This window comes from Maniola jurtina, chromosome 8, assembly GCF_905333055.1.
Source record: "Maniola jurtina chromosome 8, ilManJurt1.1, whole genome shotgun sequence".
NCBI lineage: Eukaryota > Metazoa > Arthropoda > Insecta > Lepidoptera > Nymphalidae > Maniola > Maniola jurtina.
The window spans coordinates 1,922,158-1,940,688 of record NC_060036.1 but is presented as its reverse complement, the minus strand read 5'-3'; the positions used below and the strand labels follow the sequence as shown (position 1 = coordinate 1,940,688).

Here is an 18,531-nt window from a genome sequence, read left to right as displayed (position 1 = left end):
GGCATCAACTCTAAATATGGGCTCTCATATTTAGCGTGAGAATCATAGAGCGTACTTTTACTTTGCTCAGGATTAAGATTGAGTTAAAACGAGACAGATTTATGTGAGATAAACATGTCTCGGTTTAACTCTGTCTTAAGTCTAAGCATAGTCTAGTGCGCTCTATAGATCTCACCCTTAGATATAACTATATCTTCATTGAACGTCTAGTAAGTCAAAGAATAGGCACCAGAGCGCGTCGTAGATTGTCCATAAGATGCACAGACCAAGTGAAAGCCGCAATGGACGTTCCCTTTCATGAAGGCAGCCATTAAAGAGAGACGGATAGTTAAACGTGCCATAACATGTAATGTCGACCACGACCGCTGGTTCACTCCCAATAGCCTTATTTCATTGTTATCATCATCGTCAACCGATAGACTTCTATAGCTGAACTTAGTCTCTTGTAGGGACTAGTAGTCCACACGCCACGGTCTTGTGCGGCTTCCTGCGACTTGTGTAATGTCATCTGTTAACCTAATGGGAGGTTTGTCTACGCTGCGCTATTCGGTCCGAGGTCGGCACTCCGGCACCTTGGGAGTCGGGACCTCCACGTCTATCGGTTTTTCAAATTATGCGCCTGCCCATTGCCACTTCGCAACCCGCTAAGCTATATCGGTTACTCTGGTTCTCCTAGAGATCTCTTCATTTCTGATTTGATCACGTAGATAAACTCCTAGCATAGGTGTCACTATGCGTATGTAATGTACGTTCAATGCACTTACGAAGAGCGACGTGTGCGGCGATGTCGGGTGGGAAGTTGCGCCGCGGCGCACTGATGACGCAGAGCGCGAGTGTGCGCGCGCCTGCTTCCCGCGCCGCGTGGAGGACATTCCTGGAAACAGAGTTCATCGGTTTTTATAAACCATTCCGAACCAGTGGTAGATGCACTTGATTCAAAAGTACTCGTACAAAAGAATAGAACAGATTTTTTTTTACTACCAGGTAGGAAGGTAGGTAGGTACTTTCGAATCGTTAATTTTATGTACCACTGGTTCAGAATGCCTATCCTACGTTTTCCTTTTCCTGCCTTTTACCATTTAAGTACATAATCTTCGATTGTGTAGGTAATATGCTTTTTCCAGGAGCACACTTTTTAACCCCCGACCAAAAAAGAGGGGTGTTATAAGTTTGACGTGTGTATCTGTGTATCTGTGTGTCTGTGTATCTGTGTATCTGTGTATCTGTGTATCTGTGTATCTGTGTATCTGTGTATCTGTGTATCTGTCTGTGGCATCGTAGCGCCTAAACGAATGAACCGATTTTAATTTAGTTTTTTTTGTTTGAAAGGTGGCTTGATCGAGAGTGTTCTTAGCTATAATGTAAAAAAATTGGTTCAGCCGTTTAAGAGTTATCAGCTCTTTTCTAGTTTTCTTGTAGAAAAGAAGGTTAGATTACCGTTAGGTTCATAATATTATGTCAATAGACAAATGTCAAGCTGTCAAGATGGACGTTGCCTAAATACATAATTATTTATTTGAAAATGATGTTTTGGAAAACTCAAATACTTTGGATCGTCGGGGGTGTTATAAATTTTTAATTTACACTTGTTATAATTTCGTAAACTTGTTGTACCTAAAGGCAAGTCTAAAATTGATTGCAGAATTTTCTTATAAAAGATTATACTCATTCCCACAGAAAACGTTTAGACTGAATCACCAAACCAGTGGTGGCACTGTCATTTTAACACATTACACATATTTATACATTAGATTTTAGTCGACGTTAGGTGGCGCTTTTCTGCGCAAATTAATTTTGGCGATGCGACTTATAAAAGTGGTACTATTGTACTCTGATTCTCTTACAAATCTCTTCACTTCTGTAGCGAAACTCCACGCACATCTCTCGTCTACACTGGATGTAACTTACTTGTAACAATTGTGTAGAGAGCTCTCGGCGGCCGTGTGGTACTTGGCCACGTATTTGGGACTGACGGTGTGGATGATGTGTCGACAGCGCAGCTCGAAGCCGCTCGTCACCACCACCTCGCCTGTCCGACATTCTGGAAACGACAAACCACGTGGATTTAAGACGGAATCATACTTATTGAGCGATCAGCAAGAGGTCTACGAGTCTATTTATATTAGCCACATGGACAAAGTTGTTGGCATCGTAAACTTAATAGGTACAGATACGCCATCTGGCCTCAGTTATAATGAAGCTTAAAAGCTCTGCTCGCTACCACGAACGTGGTAGCAACTAATGCGTGATGGTAATACCTAGTCCTCGTGTGATGATCACTTCTTTGAGAACATCACATGAGTCTGCATCTTTGAGATGCAGACTGCATGATCCGTTCGCAGACCTCGTTGCATTCTATGAGCGTTTCGACTTGCGTCGCTTGTGATCATGTATTTGTGACGAGCTCAAGCTCAGACCAGTAACATGTTAGCAAGTATTGAATGATGGTCATACCTAGTCCTCGTGTGATGATCTCCTCTTTGAGATCAGGCCCTGCACATTGCATGATCCGCTCGCTGACCACGTTGCATTCCGTGAGCGTTTCATCGCTTGTGTTTGTGATCGCGTCAACTTCTAGCGTTGCTATGTCGCCTTGCCTGGAACGAAAATAAATATTTGACTCTTAACTTTCAATTTTTTTCAATGTTAAGTTGGCTTGCAACTTCAGCACATCAAGCGTAACCTGAAAGAGATAGAACATTAGACCCATACTCCTAAACAGACTCTACGCGAAATCGCACCGCGAACCCTAATCGCTTGACAGCTCGGCTTTTACCGGAGCTGCTAACTTGCCATGAACGCAGTCTTCTAGCACACAAGGCCAAAGACAATTCAGAAACTGGCCGTGCCGGGACTCGGGCCCAATTATATGGCCCACAGCACGCACCAATGCGTCCAGCAGGGTTATGCTGTATCTCAGTGGCACACTAATTTCGTGAAAATTTCTAATAATTAAATGTCAAACTCAAATTTTCTATTCGCTAACGTCAGTTTTTAACCAAGATGACGTCATAGACAATGACTCTCGATCATAGCCATTAATGGGATGGAATAGAAACCGGAAATGCTTTTTCACGTATGTTTTCGTATCGATAGTTTTTAAAACTCTATTCACTAAGCAACAAGTGTAAATTAAAAATTTATAACACCCCCGACAAGTCAAGTAATTAGTCCAAAGTATCTGAGTTTTCCAAAACATCATTTTAAATAAATAATCATGTATGTAGGTAACGTCGATCTTGACAGCTTGACATTTGTCAATTGACATAATATTATGAACCTAACGGTTATCTAACCTTCTTTTCTACAAGAAAACTAGAAAAGAGCTGATAACTTTTAAACGGCTGAACCAATTTTTTTGGATTATAGCTAAGAACACTCTCGATTAAGCCACCTTTCAAACAAAAAAAAGTAAATTAAAATCGGTTCATTCGTTTAGGCGCTACGATGCCACAGACAGATACACAGATACACAGATACACAGACACACAGATACACACGTCAAACTTATAACACCCCTCTTTTTGGGTCGGGGTTAAAAATGACAGTTTGTAGTTAGAAACTTTATTAGGTGGCTACGATCGTTTTAACAACTAGTCGGGACCAGTGTTTTGCGACTCGCCACTATAATCCGTCCGTTTTATAGAGGTAATAATTTTATAGCAATCTCAACGAATGTAGAGATGTTTTAATTTCGAAGGATTTTTATTAATTACAAATCGGCTGAATTCCGCTCGGTTTTTCAGAAAAATATATTATAATAAAAAATTGATACCTAGTACCTAGGTACTTACCTATTAGTTGTAAAAAGGTAAGTAATATAAAGTAAGGTTGGTTCGTCGGAGTTAAATTATTGTTATTTTGTAAGCAAGATAATAATTTAAAAAAAATATGGCTCGTGCCGTATTGATGGGGCATGCTGAAGAGCAGCGCCAACAAAAGGCGCTACGGGTCCACAGGCGCAGGCTGCGCGATATGTACTCGTATAACCCAATGGAGCTGCCAGAAACAGAGTTCATTGCGAACTTTCGTTTGAGCAAGGCTGGCTACCAGCAGGTGTTAGAGGAACTCGGGCCTCACCTCCAAGCCGCTCGACGAAGGACAGCTGTTCGCATTGAACTTAATGTAAGTCTCATGACCTACCTACCTGAGACTTACCTTAAGTTCAATGCGAACTAAAGTACCTATTTCCTATCTTTGTACCTTTTCTACTCCCTTTACAACCTCTCGCACTGCCAAGGGTCACTGGTAGAGATCTCTTATAGAGAGATAAGTGCTTCCCTGTCCACTTTTACTTTCTTTGTCTCTTAATTGTTACAACTTTCTGGTACAAAATAAAATAACAAATAAAAATAAAATTCTGATATTTATATTGAGGAAGAAAATATTGAGATTAATTTAACACAAAAATTGATTTTATATTTATTGCAGATCCTAGCAGCTCTGCATTTTTATGCCACGGGTACATATCAGCGCCCAATGGGGACATCACATCGTGCAGCCTGGTTTCCTAGAGGCCCTCCAGCGTATCGACCCATCGCAATATCGCGATGGGTCTCTGCAAACTCGACCAAGAGTTCGAATTGGCGCACAGAGACTTTTCTTCTTGGAGGCATCTAAATAGACAAAATATGCTTCATGATTTCGTTCAAATTGTGTGCTGAAGGAATAATTAGGTAGGTACACAATAAAAGCACTCAAGAATACTGTAATTCTATAGTCATTCTATAGTCATAATTCAAAGTTAGGTACTACAAAACACTAATCTATGCAAAACACAAAACCGTTTAAATTCAAGTCAAAGTTCAAACTGATGTAATGTCAATGTCAAATGTCCATAGATAATAATTAAAAACTAGTCGAAGTCGTACAATTTAAAAAGTCTTACATTTCTACTACGCTACCTGTCAGGCAGAGATATTTAATTTGGCCATATAAAGTCGATAAAATACGCTACTATGTTAATGTTGGCCAACTGCCAAGTGTTAGATACTCGTAATTAGTTAGCCACGCATTCGATACGGAATAGAAAAACACGTGACCTAAATTTCATGTATTTCTAACTGGACTCAGTGTCTAACGAAAACTTTCAAAGATACTGAATAGCCCTGCAGGTCATCAAATTATACCTACTATGTTACGGTGGAACATGTAAATTACTCTGGTCCAAAAGATACCTTATTTTACCTAACTCTGTTGCTGGGTATTTCGATCGTCGTAAGGGAAGACGAACACGGCAGTTTTCATCGGGGCTGCAGAGAGTAGCGCGATGTAGGTCTATTCAAGTGTATATCAACTCCTGTGCTGCCGTTTCTATTAGATAGCTGTTCTGAACAGAACAGAGCTAGACTCATTCAGCCCAAGTACTAAGGATGGTCTCACCAGATGGCCAGGCGCTGGTTGAGCTGGTCGTCGTAGGGGAACACGGGGTAGGCGTGCACGGGCGGCGCCCTGCCCGCGTAGTCGGTGAGCGGCGCGGGCGCGGACTCCGACCAGCGCTCCACGCTCGCTCCGCCGGCCAGCGCCGGCGCACGCATCACGCTACCCTCTGGAACAAACAAAAAATCATTTATTTACGATGCAAATCATACATACAGGCCATACAACGAGCCCAGAACAGTACGTTCAGGACCATTGACAACGCTCCGTGGTTTGCTCGCAACAAACCAATACACCAATAGATAGAAATGCCAACAGTGGTTGAATAAACCAACAATAATCGGAAGCGATTGCAAGATATCCTTCACTGGCAGCCAATTACACTAAGGGATTGAAGCGCGCCAATGTGTTCGGTACGGTTCGGACTTGAGGACAGTGACCCTTCAGCCTAGCAAAGTCACAAAAACGAAACAAACCTGCTTTATCAAATACATATTTACAGTATTTTCAGGCCTACAGGTGAGTAGCTGTCAGGAAACTAGGGTGTAACCGTTTTACTTACTCAAAACTCCATCTATAATAAACCCGCACAGCGGGGCGCTGTGCGGGTTTATTATAGGTCCCCCCGTCTCATACCGCAATTGCCATCTTAACTTGTCGCGTGCTGTATCTCTGTACCAAATTTCATCAAAGCAATTAAATGGAGATGGGCCGTGAAAAGCTAGGAGACAGACTGACACTCTTTGCCATTTCTAATATTAGATTAGTGTGTATTTCAGTGGTTTATTAAGTTTTTATTTTGCATTAGCTAATGCCCGCGACCTCGTTCGCATTAGGGCATAAAAATCCTGTGGGAATTCTTTGATTCTCCGGAATAAAAAGTAGCCTTGGTCACTCTCCAGGTCTTTAACTACTTACATATTATATATCTACCTATGCAAAAAAAAAACAGCCTATCAGTTGCTCCGTTTCGACCTGATTGAAGGACAAACCAGCAAGCAAACACACTTTTGCATTTATAATAAGTATGTGTGGTGATAGTGATTACACAGAAATCGTACGTCGCATGCCATGGAGGTCGATAGCAATAATACACATATTTACCGTATTTCCGTGAAAGGCGGAGTTATATATAATTCACAGTCCTAAGAACACTAATATAGGCACATAGACCGTAAAGTAATTTGAGATAATTTATGCAAGCTCTAATTACTACGCCATGGGTTAAAGAAAATGTAGAAATGCAACTGAATCATGCTAGATATGAAGGAACGTCATTACTTCAAAGGGAATTATGAACACGGATTTAGGACGCAGTTATATTTAATAAATTGATAACACAATGGTACTGATTCTGATCGCAGTTTTCGGAGAAAAACGGAACCCTTATGATATATCAGATCATTTTGTTGTTTAACTTTTTACAGCCCATCTCATTAATCAATGTTTGATGTAACGCACAGAGCTAGCTTGCATCCCCAAAACGAACATACGCTCTTTTTATCCCGGAAAACCAAAGGGTTCCCACGGGATTTTTAAAAACCCTAAATCCACGCGGAAGTCGTGGGCATATCATGATAAAGCAGTGCAATCACCAATAACAATGGGTCAGGAGGCAATTTAGGTCAGGTCAGTGACGTAAGCAGCGCAATTTCCCTCCTTTGTACTCGCGTACTGTCCGAGAGGGACGGAGAAACCATTGTTGAAGATATGCACTTGAAAATTAAACTGAGCTTAGGCGCTAGTTGTACGCGACAGTTGTAGCGCCTGTAGTACGCGACAGGTTGAAATGGCAATCGGGGAGGAAACGCCCGCACGGGTTAAAACAAACTTACGCCTTTATACATTTAGAAAGAAAGAAGAAGAAAGAAAATTAATTTATTCATCTTGTGCAATGAAACGAGTAAACAATGAGTACAACAAAACAAAATTCTTAGAAGTCATAGCCTGTTTTATACCTATTTTATTTGAATTTGTTACCTTTATTTGTGAGAACTGTTTTATCACTGGTAACATTAAGAAACGTCAGAATTCCACGGAATTAAAAATCAGACTACAACCATAAATGTAGTATGTACTAGATCAACAATGACAGATTACCGGTGTTACAAAAAATGAAACGTAAATGTGTGCGTGAAATAGAGTTGTCCTGACTTTAGCATTTGTATTATCGATAGTCTTACTGGCGAAATCATAGGACACTAATGAGTTAGTTTAACGAAGTGAAGTAAAAAGCATCTTATAATTTTAAAAAAGTCAAATACATTTCAAATACACAAATAGTAACAAAGCTAAAGCTAGGTAACAGATTATTATTTATTAATGAAATGACTTGGTGCAGCTACTACGAAATAAACGATTGATAAATCTATATGTATAGGTATATAACGTTGTCAAGAATATAAATGCGTAAGTATGGATGTTTCTGTGTGTTTGTGTTTTTATTACCTCTTCACGCCTAAACGGCTAAACCATAGTAAAAGTATAGCAAGTAGTCCGCCTAAAACTAAAGAGCCTACGCGGTTTGTATGTGTGCGACGCGTACGTACGCGTGCACACACCAAATCTCGGACTCACTAGACCTCCTATGGGACTCACTTTGTCGCCACGCTGTTGTGTTTAGCACGCTGTGTAGGTATTTATTTTTCTAAACACCTTGAGATGGACTATTTGCTATATTTTTACTATGATTTTTACTAATCTTTTTTTGAGAAATAGAGCAATTTTTGGGATTTTCATATAAATTACCGGAATTTGTTGGTTTTCCACCTTTATTTTTTTAAAGGGTGCAAGTAAATTTAATTTGATTAATTACAATAACACTGTGATATAATGTCTAAGTGACAAGTTAATAAAAATAAATAGTATATATGGCGCTCAATTCATAGCTAATGACCTCCCCGATAAGCACTTAAATACAGTAAGTAATGTATGGGGTTACCCTTAACCCTGTATATGAAATCTAAGTCACGCTAAATAAAATAAAAATTAGTATAAATATTTATTTCGTTCTTTTCTTTTATTGGAAAGTAGTGTTTTATATTGTATTTTACATACATCACATGAAACCTATCACATCAAACCTACCGGTAGACACGATTATCGACTATCGATACTTGTGACGTCATTACTTTGTCAATCCCTGTCGTAAACAAACGTTTTTAAATTTTACACAAAATATCCAAAAATTCTTCATTTAGCAATGTAATTTGATGATAAGTCTTAAGGGAAACCTATTATCTAAGCTTCCAATAGCTATTTTGCCTAATTTTCAAACAACAAATGATGAAATAATGATTATAAACAATAAGTATAAATAATCAGTAATTACCTGTGAAACGTGTATTTACGCGGATTATAACGTCTTGTAACGTCACATTCGCTCACTGAACAAGACACCATGGTGGCAGAACATAGATTTTACGTTTTAATCGTAAAATTATTTAGTAAATGCAAAAAATCACCTCGACTTGGAACAGGCCGAACTCATAAGGACCGACACTCACGTAAATAATGACTTATCGGCATCTTGTTTCGCTATCTCGCTTTCGCTCGCGGCAGTGGGTCTTATCTAACTACTCTCGCTCCCTCGCTTTGTCAGTCTTTGAGCGAAGCGAAAAATCTTAGGTCTATGACTACAACCTATTACAACTTGTTTCAGGGTTCGGCGCGCTCGATTCATTTGCATATTTCACAGAGTTCAAGTGAAATTAGAAAGCATTGAAAACTCGTTGTCTAGACTAAGGATACGTAAAGTTCCTGTAATTTATTTTATTTTAAAAGAATATAAGCCATGTCAATCATGACTAACATTCCCCGTTCCCCTCCAACTAAGCGTATAGCTTGTGCTAGGAGTAGGTACGACAATAGTTCAACGGGTGGGGTTTAAATTATTTGACCACCTCAACAACAAATTCTATTAGGTATAATGTAATTCTAATATAATCTAAATCTATTCCCATACTAATATTATAATAAGTACGATAGTGTGTCTGCCTGTCAGACAGACAGACAGACACCGTAGCAGGTTAAAATCGGTTAAACGGATGGGCCGTGAAAAGATACAAAACAGCAGACACACTTTCGCCGTTATAATAATAGTAGGTGTGTTAGATTATATGACAAAGACAACTTCATTGTATAGAATTATAGATTGAACGAAAGGCAATTTGCTTTCACGTCAACAAAAGATTAAAATAACTCGAAGGTCTCTATCATAGAAAGTAGAAAATGCATGTTACGGCGTAGATATTACCTGCCGTTTTATTATTCCATGGAAATGATAAGCATTATTGGAAATCGGATACAACTTAGCAAATACTGCAGATATTTTTCCTTTTGGCAAGTAACATTTGATGAGAATTTATGTTTCTGAATTTGTAATGATACGGCGCCACTATCGGTATATCGCAAATTGTGCGGCCGCCGTCACGAATGGTTGGTGCGAATATACTTAGGTTTTTTAAATCCCACGTGAATTCTTGGTCTTTCCGGAATATGTCTTGTACACCACAGTGACAGGGAGGAATATTCGTTGACACAGAATGTCACGTCTGCCAAACTTGTTTAAAAATTCGCCGAGCACAAAACAATCGCCATATCCCGAATAGAGTAGCCAGTTGATTTGCCAAACGCAAACTATCATACCCCAAACTCGAATTATTTGCCGAAAGCCGATAGTGGAGCCATAAAATTTTATCTATATAAATAACTATCGTTAAAAGTGATTGTTTCTTTTGTGACGTAAAGAGAGATATTTTTTAAATACTGGATTGAGTAGAATGACAAAATAGTATATTTCATTACAAGTGCGGAAAGGCTGTCATTGCAAAGAGTTCCGACAAATGTCTACCCGAGCCGAGGCGTAGCTGAAGGCGAGGGTTGACAGTCGGAACGAGTTGCAATGACGGTTCCGCACGTGTACTGAACGACTATTTTTAATACAGTTGCGAAAAAATGAAGCAATTTAATAAAATAATAAAAACACAATAAACTCAACTAACTTAATTTAATTTAATTTAAAACAACTTTATTGTTAATAGATATAAAAAACTAGGGTCGAAATTACTCATTTTAGACAACCAACAACTAAACTCGCAAAGAAAATTTCTGAAAAATGGCGCCAACCGTAGAATATAAGCAGAGTTTTTTTTTCTTCACCCATTCTGGTAGGCAAAGGGAACTATGCCATACAGCCAAGTCTTCAGTAGAAGTTTTTTAGTGATATGAAATGAAAATGAAATTTAATGAGATGAAATGAAATGAAACCTAACCAAACTCATTCAATCAAATCATTAAATCTGATATTGAAACAAATTAGTAGCTTCTTATTAGAAATACGTATTTGCATGAATCATAAAAACTTCTATGAATTTTTTTAGTAAAAACTTCATGGTTGGTTTTTCTTTTTAATATTTTGACAGTTGGGAAAGAAAAAGCACGAGTGCGGGAAAGGTAAAGAAAAAGCACGAGTATGTAATAGCCCACATCCCGAACGCTATACGTCCCTGCAATACGCCACTTTTTGAGGAACTGTATTAAAAAATACATACTAAAATATTATATACCAGAATCCAGGATAATATGTATCTTCTTGTCTATACCGTTAAATATGTAACAGATACAGAATATTACTAAAACAAATAAGAACTTATTATTATAAGTATTAGTGGCATGTTTTATATGAAAAAAATAATACCAAGTTACATATATAATAATATAGATGGAATATAAGGACAGATTGAAAAAACAATGGAGTAGTGGATACATTTTTAACTGAAGCAAGAAACACTAACTTTTAGGTGCAATACATGTAAGCGCTGTGGTCTTATTATTGGGAGGTCCCGGGTTCGATTCCCGGCGGAGGTTTGGAATTTTATAATTTCTAAACTTCTGGTCTGGTCTGGTGGGAGGCTACGGACGTGGCTAGTTACCACCCTAACGGCAAAGCCGTGCCGCGAAGCGATTTAGCGTTCCGGGTACGATGCCGTGTTGAAACCAAAGGGGTATGGGTTTAGTAAAAACTGCCATACCCCTTCCAGGTTAGCCCGCTTCCATCTTAGCCACATCATCACTTACCGCCAGGTGAGATTGCAGTCAAGGGCTGTGCGTCTGTCTATCTGTTTGTCGGTCTGTCTGTCTCACTGTCGGTCTGTCTGTCTGTCAAGTCTATCGGTCGTGTCTGTCAAGAAATCCTTTATACTTCCCATTGACCTAGAATCATGCTGGTGGGTAGGTCTGAGAGCACAAGTAAAGGAAAAAATCAGAAAACCGAGTGTTTGTGAAGAAATGTGTTTCAATTTTCAAAGTAAGATAACTATTAACTATACTAAGTGGGGTATCATACGAAAGGGCTTTACCTGTACATTCTAAAACATATTTTATCTATTTTTACGTATAATTTTTTTGATTTATCCTGCAAGATAAAATACCCTGGCCGGTTTTTCTATTTTTACTTGAATCCAGCGTAGCTTTTTTTTATTCTTATTTTAATTACGTCGAGCGATTATGATTTATGTAGGTTTTGGAGGTCAAACTACTTGATATTCTATTGTATTCTAGGTCAAAATGTAAATACTACTTGATGAATCTGTTTCGAACCACTTTGTTTCCTATTCCTGCTAATATACACTTGTACTCAATTAACACTTTCTATATAATGGATTGTCCACAGTTATGTAATTCTTAATTATATTTTTGAAAGTGTCCAACAATTCCACTTTTAATTCTTACGTAGTGACGGAAGGTCAATTTACTAAGAACATCAATATGTTCAAGTGATCAAGTGTATGTCTAGAGTATTAGAATATTGATGTTATGTAATAGTAATAGGTCATACTTATATAAGAATTCAAACCTCTAGGCATATTTTGACTAATTATATAATATCATACCTATAACAGTCATTACAAAGGGCACACAATTCGCACTGAATTAAACTTTTGTCAAATTACAACGCTCCGTATGAACGAAACACGTCCACCCCGGTCGGTATGCGAGAAACATGTGACCTCGAACGGGTGGCACACCCCCAGGCCCCAGCTGACTTGGGGTGACTTGGGGTGGTGGGAGGGATGAAGGCCGTGACGTCACACGGTCGATGAACCCCGGAAGTGGGTCATGGGATCGCACTGGTCGATCCGCGGGGCACCGTAATGAAGAACTTCCGTTGTTTCATTGTGAAATTACTAGATAGATACCTACTACCTACTATATATAGAGAGAGAGAGCCAACGATGCATTGCCATGCCACACAGTATCTTGGCGACCTCCTACTTTAAATTTAAAGGGTGTCTGGCAGAGCGTTGCCTTGCCATGACTCTAAGTGTCTGCCAAATAGTAACCCATGACGTGATTTTAATATTATTCCGAAGACACTATAACAAAATTACACTTTATACTTTGGTATAAAATAAATACACCTTTTTTATCTGATATCTGAATCTCCCAAAGTCAAACTTCATAGGCGCTGATCGTTCCTCCTTCCTATGTTGGGAGCGATACGCAGAGAAACTTTCAGCTTTTATAAAATGACGAAGGTCTGGCTCTCACTGGCTCTTAGTCCAATAGGAACTTTACGAAATTTTTGCTAGGTACATTAGTTTTCCTTTATCGTTGTAGCAAGTAATATTCAATTGCTTAAAACGCACACTCTGAACGTAAGAGGCGCGTGCCCGGGATCAGATCAACTCCTGGACCCCTCGAATAGGAGGTTATCACCTGCTCATCATGCAAATAACAAGTTAAACGGATTAAGGGCCGATTTTTAGGGTTCCGGACCTCAAAAGGAAAAACGGAACCCTTATAGGATCACTTTGTTGTCTGTCTGTCTGTCAAGAAGCCTATAGGGTACTTCCCGTTGACCTAGAATCATGATATTTGGTAGGTAGGTAGATCTTATAGCACAAGTACAGGAATAAATCTGAAAACCGCGAATTTGTGGATATGTGAATATAAGATAACTATACCAAGTGGGGTATCATATGAAAGGGCTTTACTTGTACATCCTAAAAAAGATTTTTATTTATTTTTATGTATATTAGTTTTTGATTTATCGTGCAAAATGTTGGAAAAAATACCCGAGTACGGAACCCTCAGTGCGCGAGTCTGACTCGCACTTGGCCGGTTTTTTTTCAATCTCAAATAACTTTTATCTGAGGAATATTTTGAGGGTTGGACAGATTTTGTATAGGAAATCTAGCAATACGTCAAAATTCCACAGATAAAAGTTCCCATTCCGATTTCTGACGCTATGCAGTCGAAGGTTTCACGGCAAAGTTATTCTGTAATACTAAAATAACATTGACACTGAGCAAGTTTTCCAAAATAATTCCTGTGAATTTCCTTCTACTTAGATACCTACTGTTGTTAGACAAGTTATTCTATTGTGTTCAAGGTCTGTGAATTCACTTGTGACTCGTTGTTGTCAATCTATACTAATATTTTAAAGAAGTAAGATTTGTAAGTTTGTTTGTAGGAAGTAATCTCTGGAACTATTGAACCGATTTTGAAAATTTAGGGCCCACCACATTTTTTGACTGTAACTTGTAAATACATAAAATTATGATCTTTTTTTTAATAAGGTATGTTGACGTAGAGATTCTTAAATTGTGTAAACATAATTAATTGCAAAAACAGTTTATTTTGTTTACTTAAATAACACACAAACAAAAATAACACATAAAAAAAAAATGTAAAAGTTTAACTTAGTTCTGGTTTTTGTCACGTTTTCCACTAACTGCTAAAACTGCTGTAAGTTTAATAGCGAGTAGGGCCTCCTCTACTCCGTATACACTCTTGGAGCCTGTTTGGCACACTTTCAATCAAGTGAACCACATTTTGCAGGGGTACCTGCTCCCAACAGACTTTTAAAGCTCTTATGAGCTCTTCTTGACTGTTGATGTCACTAAATCTCTGTTTGAGGCTTCTCTTCGATTGATCCCATAAATGTTCAATTGGATTGAGGTCGGGACTCATCGCAGGCCAGGGCAAAACCGTTATATTGGCGTCCGAGAGTGCTCTTTGTGTGATACGAGCCGTATGTGCGCGTGCGTTGTCTTGCATTAAAACAAAACTTTCACCCACTCTTTGTGAAAAGGGGATGACATGGGGTCGGATCACACGTTCGACATAACTGGCAGCGGTTACTGTACCCTCATTCAGAATTACCAGCTCTGTTTTGCCAGTCAAGCATATTCCGCCCCATACCATCACACATGGACCCCCCCCAACGATCTGTTGCGTGGATGCAAGGATCGGAAAATCGTTCGCCTTCTCTTCTCTACACGCGTACACGTCTATCATCACTGTGAAATTTAACTTTACTCTCGTCAGTACAGAGTATGGACCTCCAGTTAGTCATGGTCCAGGCCGCATACTCACGAGCAAATCTTAACCGCGCTGCACGATGAGCCCTTGTTAGTTTAAGGCGGACCAAACGCATTCGGGAAAATTGTCCGTCTTCGTGGAGTCGATTCCGGATAGTTTGGTCACTAACTCGGGTTCCAGTTGACGTCAGTAACCGATTTTGTAACGTCCGGGCAGTTACCGTGCGATCCCGACGTGCAGTTAGATGGATATAACGGTCTTCCTGGGCAGTTGTGGCTCGAACTCTTCCTGATCCACGTCTTCTTGATACACTGCCTGTCTCTTGAAAATGTTCCCATACTTTTCTGATAGCGCGTCGTGACACACCGAGTCGTATTGCTACAGACCTCTGAGACATTCCCTCCTGAAGCAAAACTACCGCTCTGGTTGCAGTTTCCATATCCATATGACGACGAGAACCAGGCATTGTAATCAGGACTAGTACGAAATCAAATAAACACAGTGATATTCAACAGCAAACTTGTAAATGACACTAGGAACACAAGCGACTGAATCTATGCATAGGGGTAAATTTCAAGCACTTGCATTTTTTTGGCTGTCCACTTAACGATAACGTGTAAGTTATTGCTTAAAATATCGTTAAGGATTCATAAACAAGCCTACTTGATGTTAGAATGCATAACTTTGCTTATGATTGACATACCGCATATTTATAAACAAAATTCGAGATTAACTCGTGGTGGGCCCTATTTTGTTTTGAGTAGTTTAGAATAGAAATACCTACCTACTGTATTTCTATTCTATACCTTTCAACCTAATCGGTCCAACACGTCTGTGGGTCAAATGGATTCAAAGCAAATTGGCTGTGACGGACTATAGAACTTAGAAGTCACTTATGTAAACTTATGACAAGCACGCCACTTGTGATTGATCGTTATGAAGCAACAAAAAAATAATCAAGCGCTTCGCCCATTAAGATTTTTGTCTCGATCATTTGTATGGGATCACCTAACAGAGAGAGCGTTATACTGGCGCTATACTAACTTCTTTTCGCGGATCGACTATAGTCAAGATTATTACATAATTGTTATTTTTTCTCTCATTTATTTATTACTCTCATATTACCTCATTATTTAAATTTAATTGTTATTATTATTAGGTTTAACCAAAACAAAGGTCAAGTGTAATCCGTCGCTTCAGTACAATTGCGTGACCTCATTCGCGCCTAGCTATGCGCCGGCGCAGTACAAACAAGCGACCAATAAAGCGATTGCTATAAACATTGTGACAATAGGTGGATTTAATGGATAATCTCCTTTCACAATGGGGACATAATAATGTTTGCAGTAGTATAACATAACTATAGACTTTCGTGTTTTAATACGCACTTGGTTAGTGGTTTTACACCGATCGATTTCTAGGACTATAAAATATTATTATAAGGTGGTAGTACCCAAAGCAAGCGTCAAAGATAAGTGTAATCCGCCGCTTCAGTACAATTTGCATGACCTCATTCGCGCCTAGATGTGCGCCGGCGCAGTAAACACAACAAGCGAACAATAAAGCGATGCCGTAAACATTGAGACAATGGGTGGATTTAATGGATAATCTCCTTTCACAGTGGGAACACAATAATGTTTGCAAATAGTATAACTAAAGACGCCTATAAAGCCTAGCATATGTTTATATTGCGATGCATCACGTACCTGGTCTAAACATGGATTAGGTAGAGATTGAGAAGTATATTGGGACTAATATCTTCTCATATGCCTACATTTTAGAGTATTCGCATCTTTTTCTTACCTATGTAAAATAAAAGGATAGACAAACCTAATTTAATTTAGAACTGTCAAACCTCGTGACATTACCTATATATTACACCCAAAGGACGAGTCTGACTGAGATCTTTTTTTGGGTTCCGTATTCGAAAAGTGCTAATGGGACCCCATTCCTAAGCCTCCGCTGTCCGTCCGCCTGTCTGTCAGCGGACTGTATCTCCTGATCCATAATTTATTGATCTATAATTCTGGTATGTACAAAATAATGTTAACTAGGTAATTAGTAAGTAAATACTCGTAAAAAAGATAATAAAGTGCTCGCCTTGAAGAAATGTAAAACAAAACGGAACTTTGCAACAAAGGCCCAGCCTAACTAAACACTCGTCGCGAGGCCAATGACCTCACCTGGAGTGCCACTTCTGCGTACTTGACCAGCTTTGGTGGAGTTTATAATTCTAAAGAGCACGTTTTGCCGAATAAGCTTTCTGATTGTTTTTCAAGTTGGAATATTATAAGAAGCCATAGAAACTACAATAACGTTCGTCTGGCAAAGTCATTGAATTTTTATTAACTAGCTTAATTTTAATTCTTTGGGGTTGAATTTTCAAAAATCCTTTCTTATCAGATTCATATAATTAAAACATATATATTAAAACATATTTCATAATAGTTTAAGCTGTGCGTTGATAGATCAGTCAATCAGCAGCTTTTCCGGTACATTCTGCAACAGATTTTTACTTATTATATAATGCATAATAGTTTTTGATTTATCGTGCAAAATTTCGAAAAAATACCCGAGTACGGAACCCTCGGTGCGCAAGTCTGTCCCGCACTTGGTCGGTTTTTTTACATAAGTATTTAGGGTTTTTCAAAAATCCGGTGGGAATTCTTTAATTGTCTTGGATCTAATTAAGCCTCCGCCTCCGGGATACAGGCTATCTCTGTACCAAATGGTCAAAATCGGTTCAACTTCCTGCCGTCTAACCGATTTTGACGGACAGAGAGACACACAATGAATCAACAGACACATATACACATTTATAATATTAGTATGGATTCTAGGGGTCCGAACGTAGGATGAATAGTGAAAAATATACTATTAAAGGTACTATGTATATAAACAACCGAATGAAGGTCGACCAAAGTGATACACTTATCGCTAGGGAGACATTCAATTTATTTACACACCCCACGTCATGCAAGTAATTGTACGCCAATTGCAATGAAGTAAACGATACCACAGTTTTACGATCTTTACAGTTGCGCAAAGCCTTTGAGGTCGAACGATGCCGCCGCTCGAAGGTATAGGTATTTACGCTGTCCTACCAAAATATGTAAAGGTTGTCACATAATGGGGTCAAAATAATTTTGGGTTGGATTTAGTATTCCTTAATAGACGAAATCGGTTAATATTTATCCATACTATCCATACTAATATTATAAATGCGAAAGCGTCTGTGTCTGTCTGTCTGTCTGTCTGCTACCTTTCAACGGCCCAACAGTGTAACTGATTCTGTCGAAATTTGGTACAGGGTTAGCTTATATCCCGGAGACGGATATAGGCTACTTTTTATCCCGGAAAATCAAAGAGTTCCCGCGGGATTCCTAAAGACCCATCGACTTAACCGATTTGTATGAAATTTTTAGTACCGAAGTAGCTTGCGTCCCTGTAATCAAAATAGGAACTTCTTATCCCGGAAAATCAAACAGTTCACACGGGATTTATAAAAACCTAAATCCACGCGGACGAAGTCGCGGGCATCCTCTAGTGTTTTATAATTCGCATTACATACGTAGACAAAAAAAATTGTATTTTACGACAGAACTTACTAAGCAGAACTTAAAATCCGCTCACGTTAATCTTCATCCATCATTATTCCAAACTATGCGAATCTGGAAGCCGCGGGCCGCGCCGCCCGTGCTCCGCAAGCCCCCTTAGCGTTGCTCTGTTTGTACAAATACATTCGTTGCGCAACTGCTAGACCGGTAAACTGTGGCGATACTCATCTTAGGACAAGTGTAAATTAAAAATTTATAACACCCCCGA

General features: G+C 39.0%; 1 protein-coding gene and 1 long non-coding RNA gene across 3 annotated transcripts in view; one reads left to right on the top strand and one right to left on the bottom strand.

Moving 5' to 3' along the window:
- Nucleotides 1–18,531, bottom strand: part of LOC123867654 (protein GDAP2 homolog) — a 112,266-nt gene that overhangs the window by 45,040 nt on the left and 48,695 nt on the right. For both annotated transcript variants that reach the window (XM_045909817.1, XM_045909816.1), the window contains exons 2-5: nt 5,383–5,548; nt 2,455–2,597; nt 1,909–2,041; nt 765–874 (exon numbers count right to left, since the gene is read on the bottom strand). In XM_045909817.1, coding sequence (XP_045765773.1) covers nt 765–874; nt 1,909–2,041; nt 2,455–2,597; nt 5,383–5,537 — 541 coding nt within the window. In that variant the 5' untranslated portion in view covers nt 5,538–5,548. The remainder of the gene's footprint in view (nt 1–764; nt 875–1,908; nt 2,042–2,454; nt 2,598–5,382; nt 5,549–18,531) is intronic.
- On the top strand, nt 32–14,962 carry LOC123867658. The gene is made up of 3 exons (XR_006796474.1): nt 32–103; nt 12,459–12,461; nt 14,951–14,962. It is a non-coding gene; the product is annotated as an uncharacterized LOC123867658 (long non-coding RNA).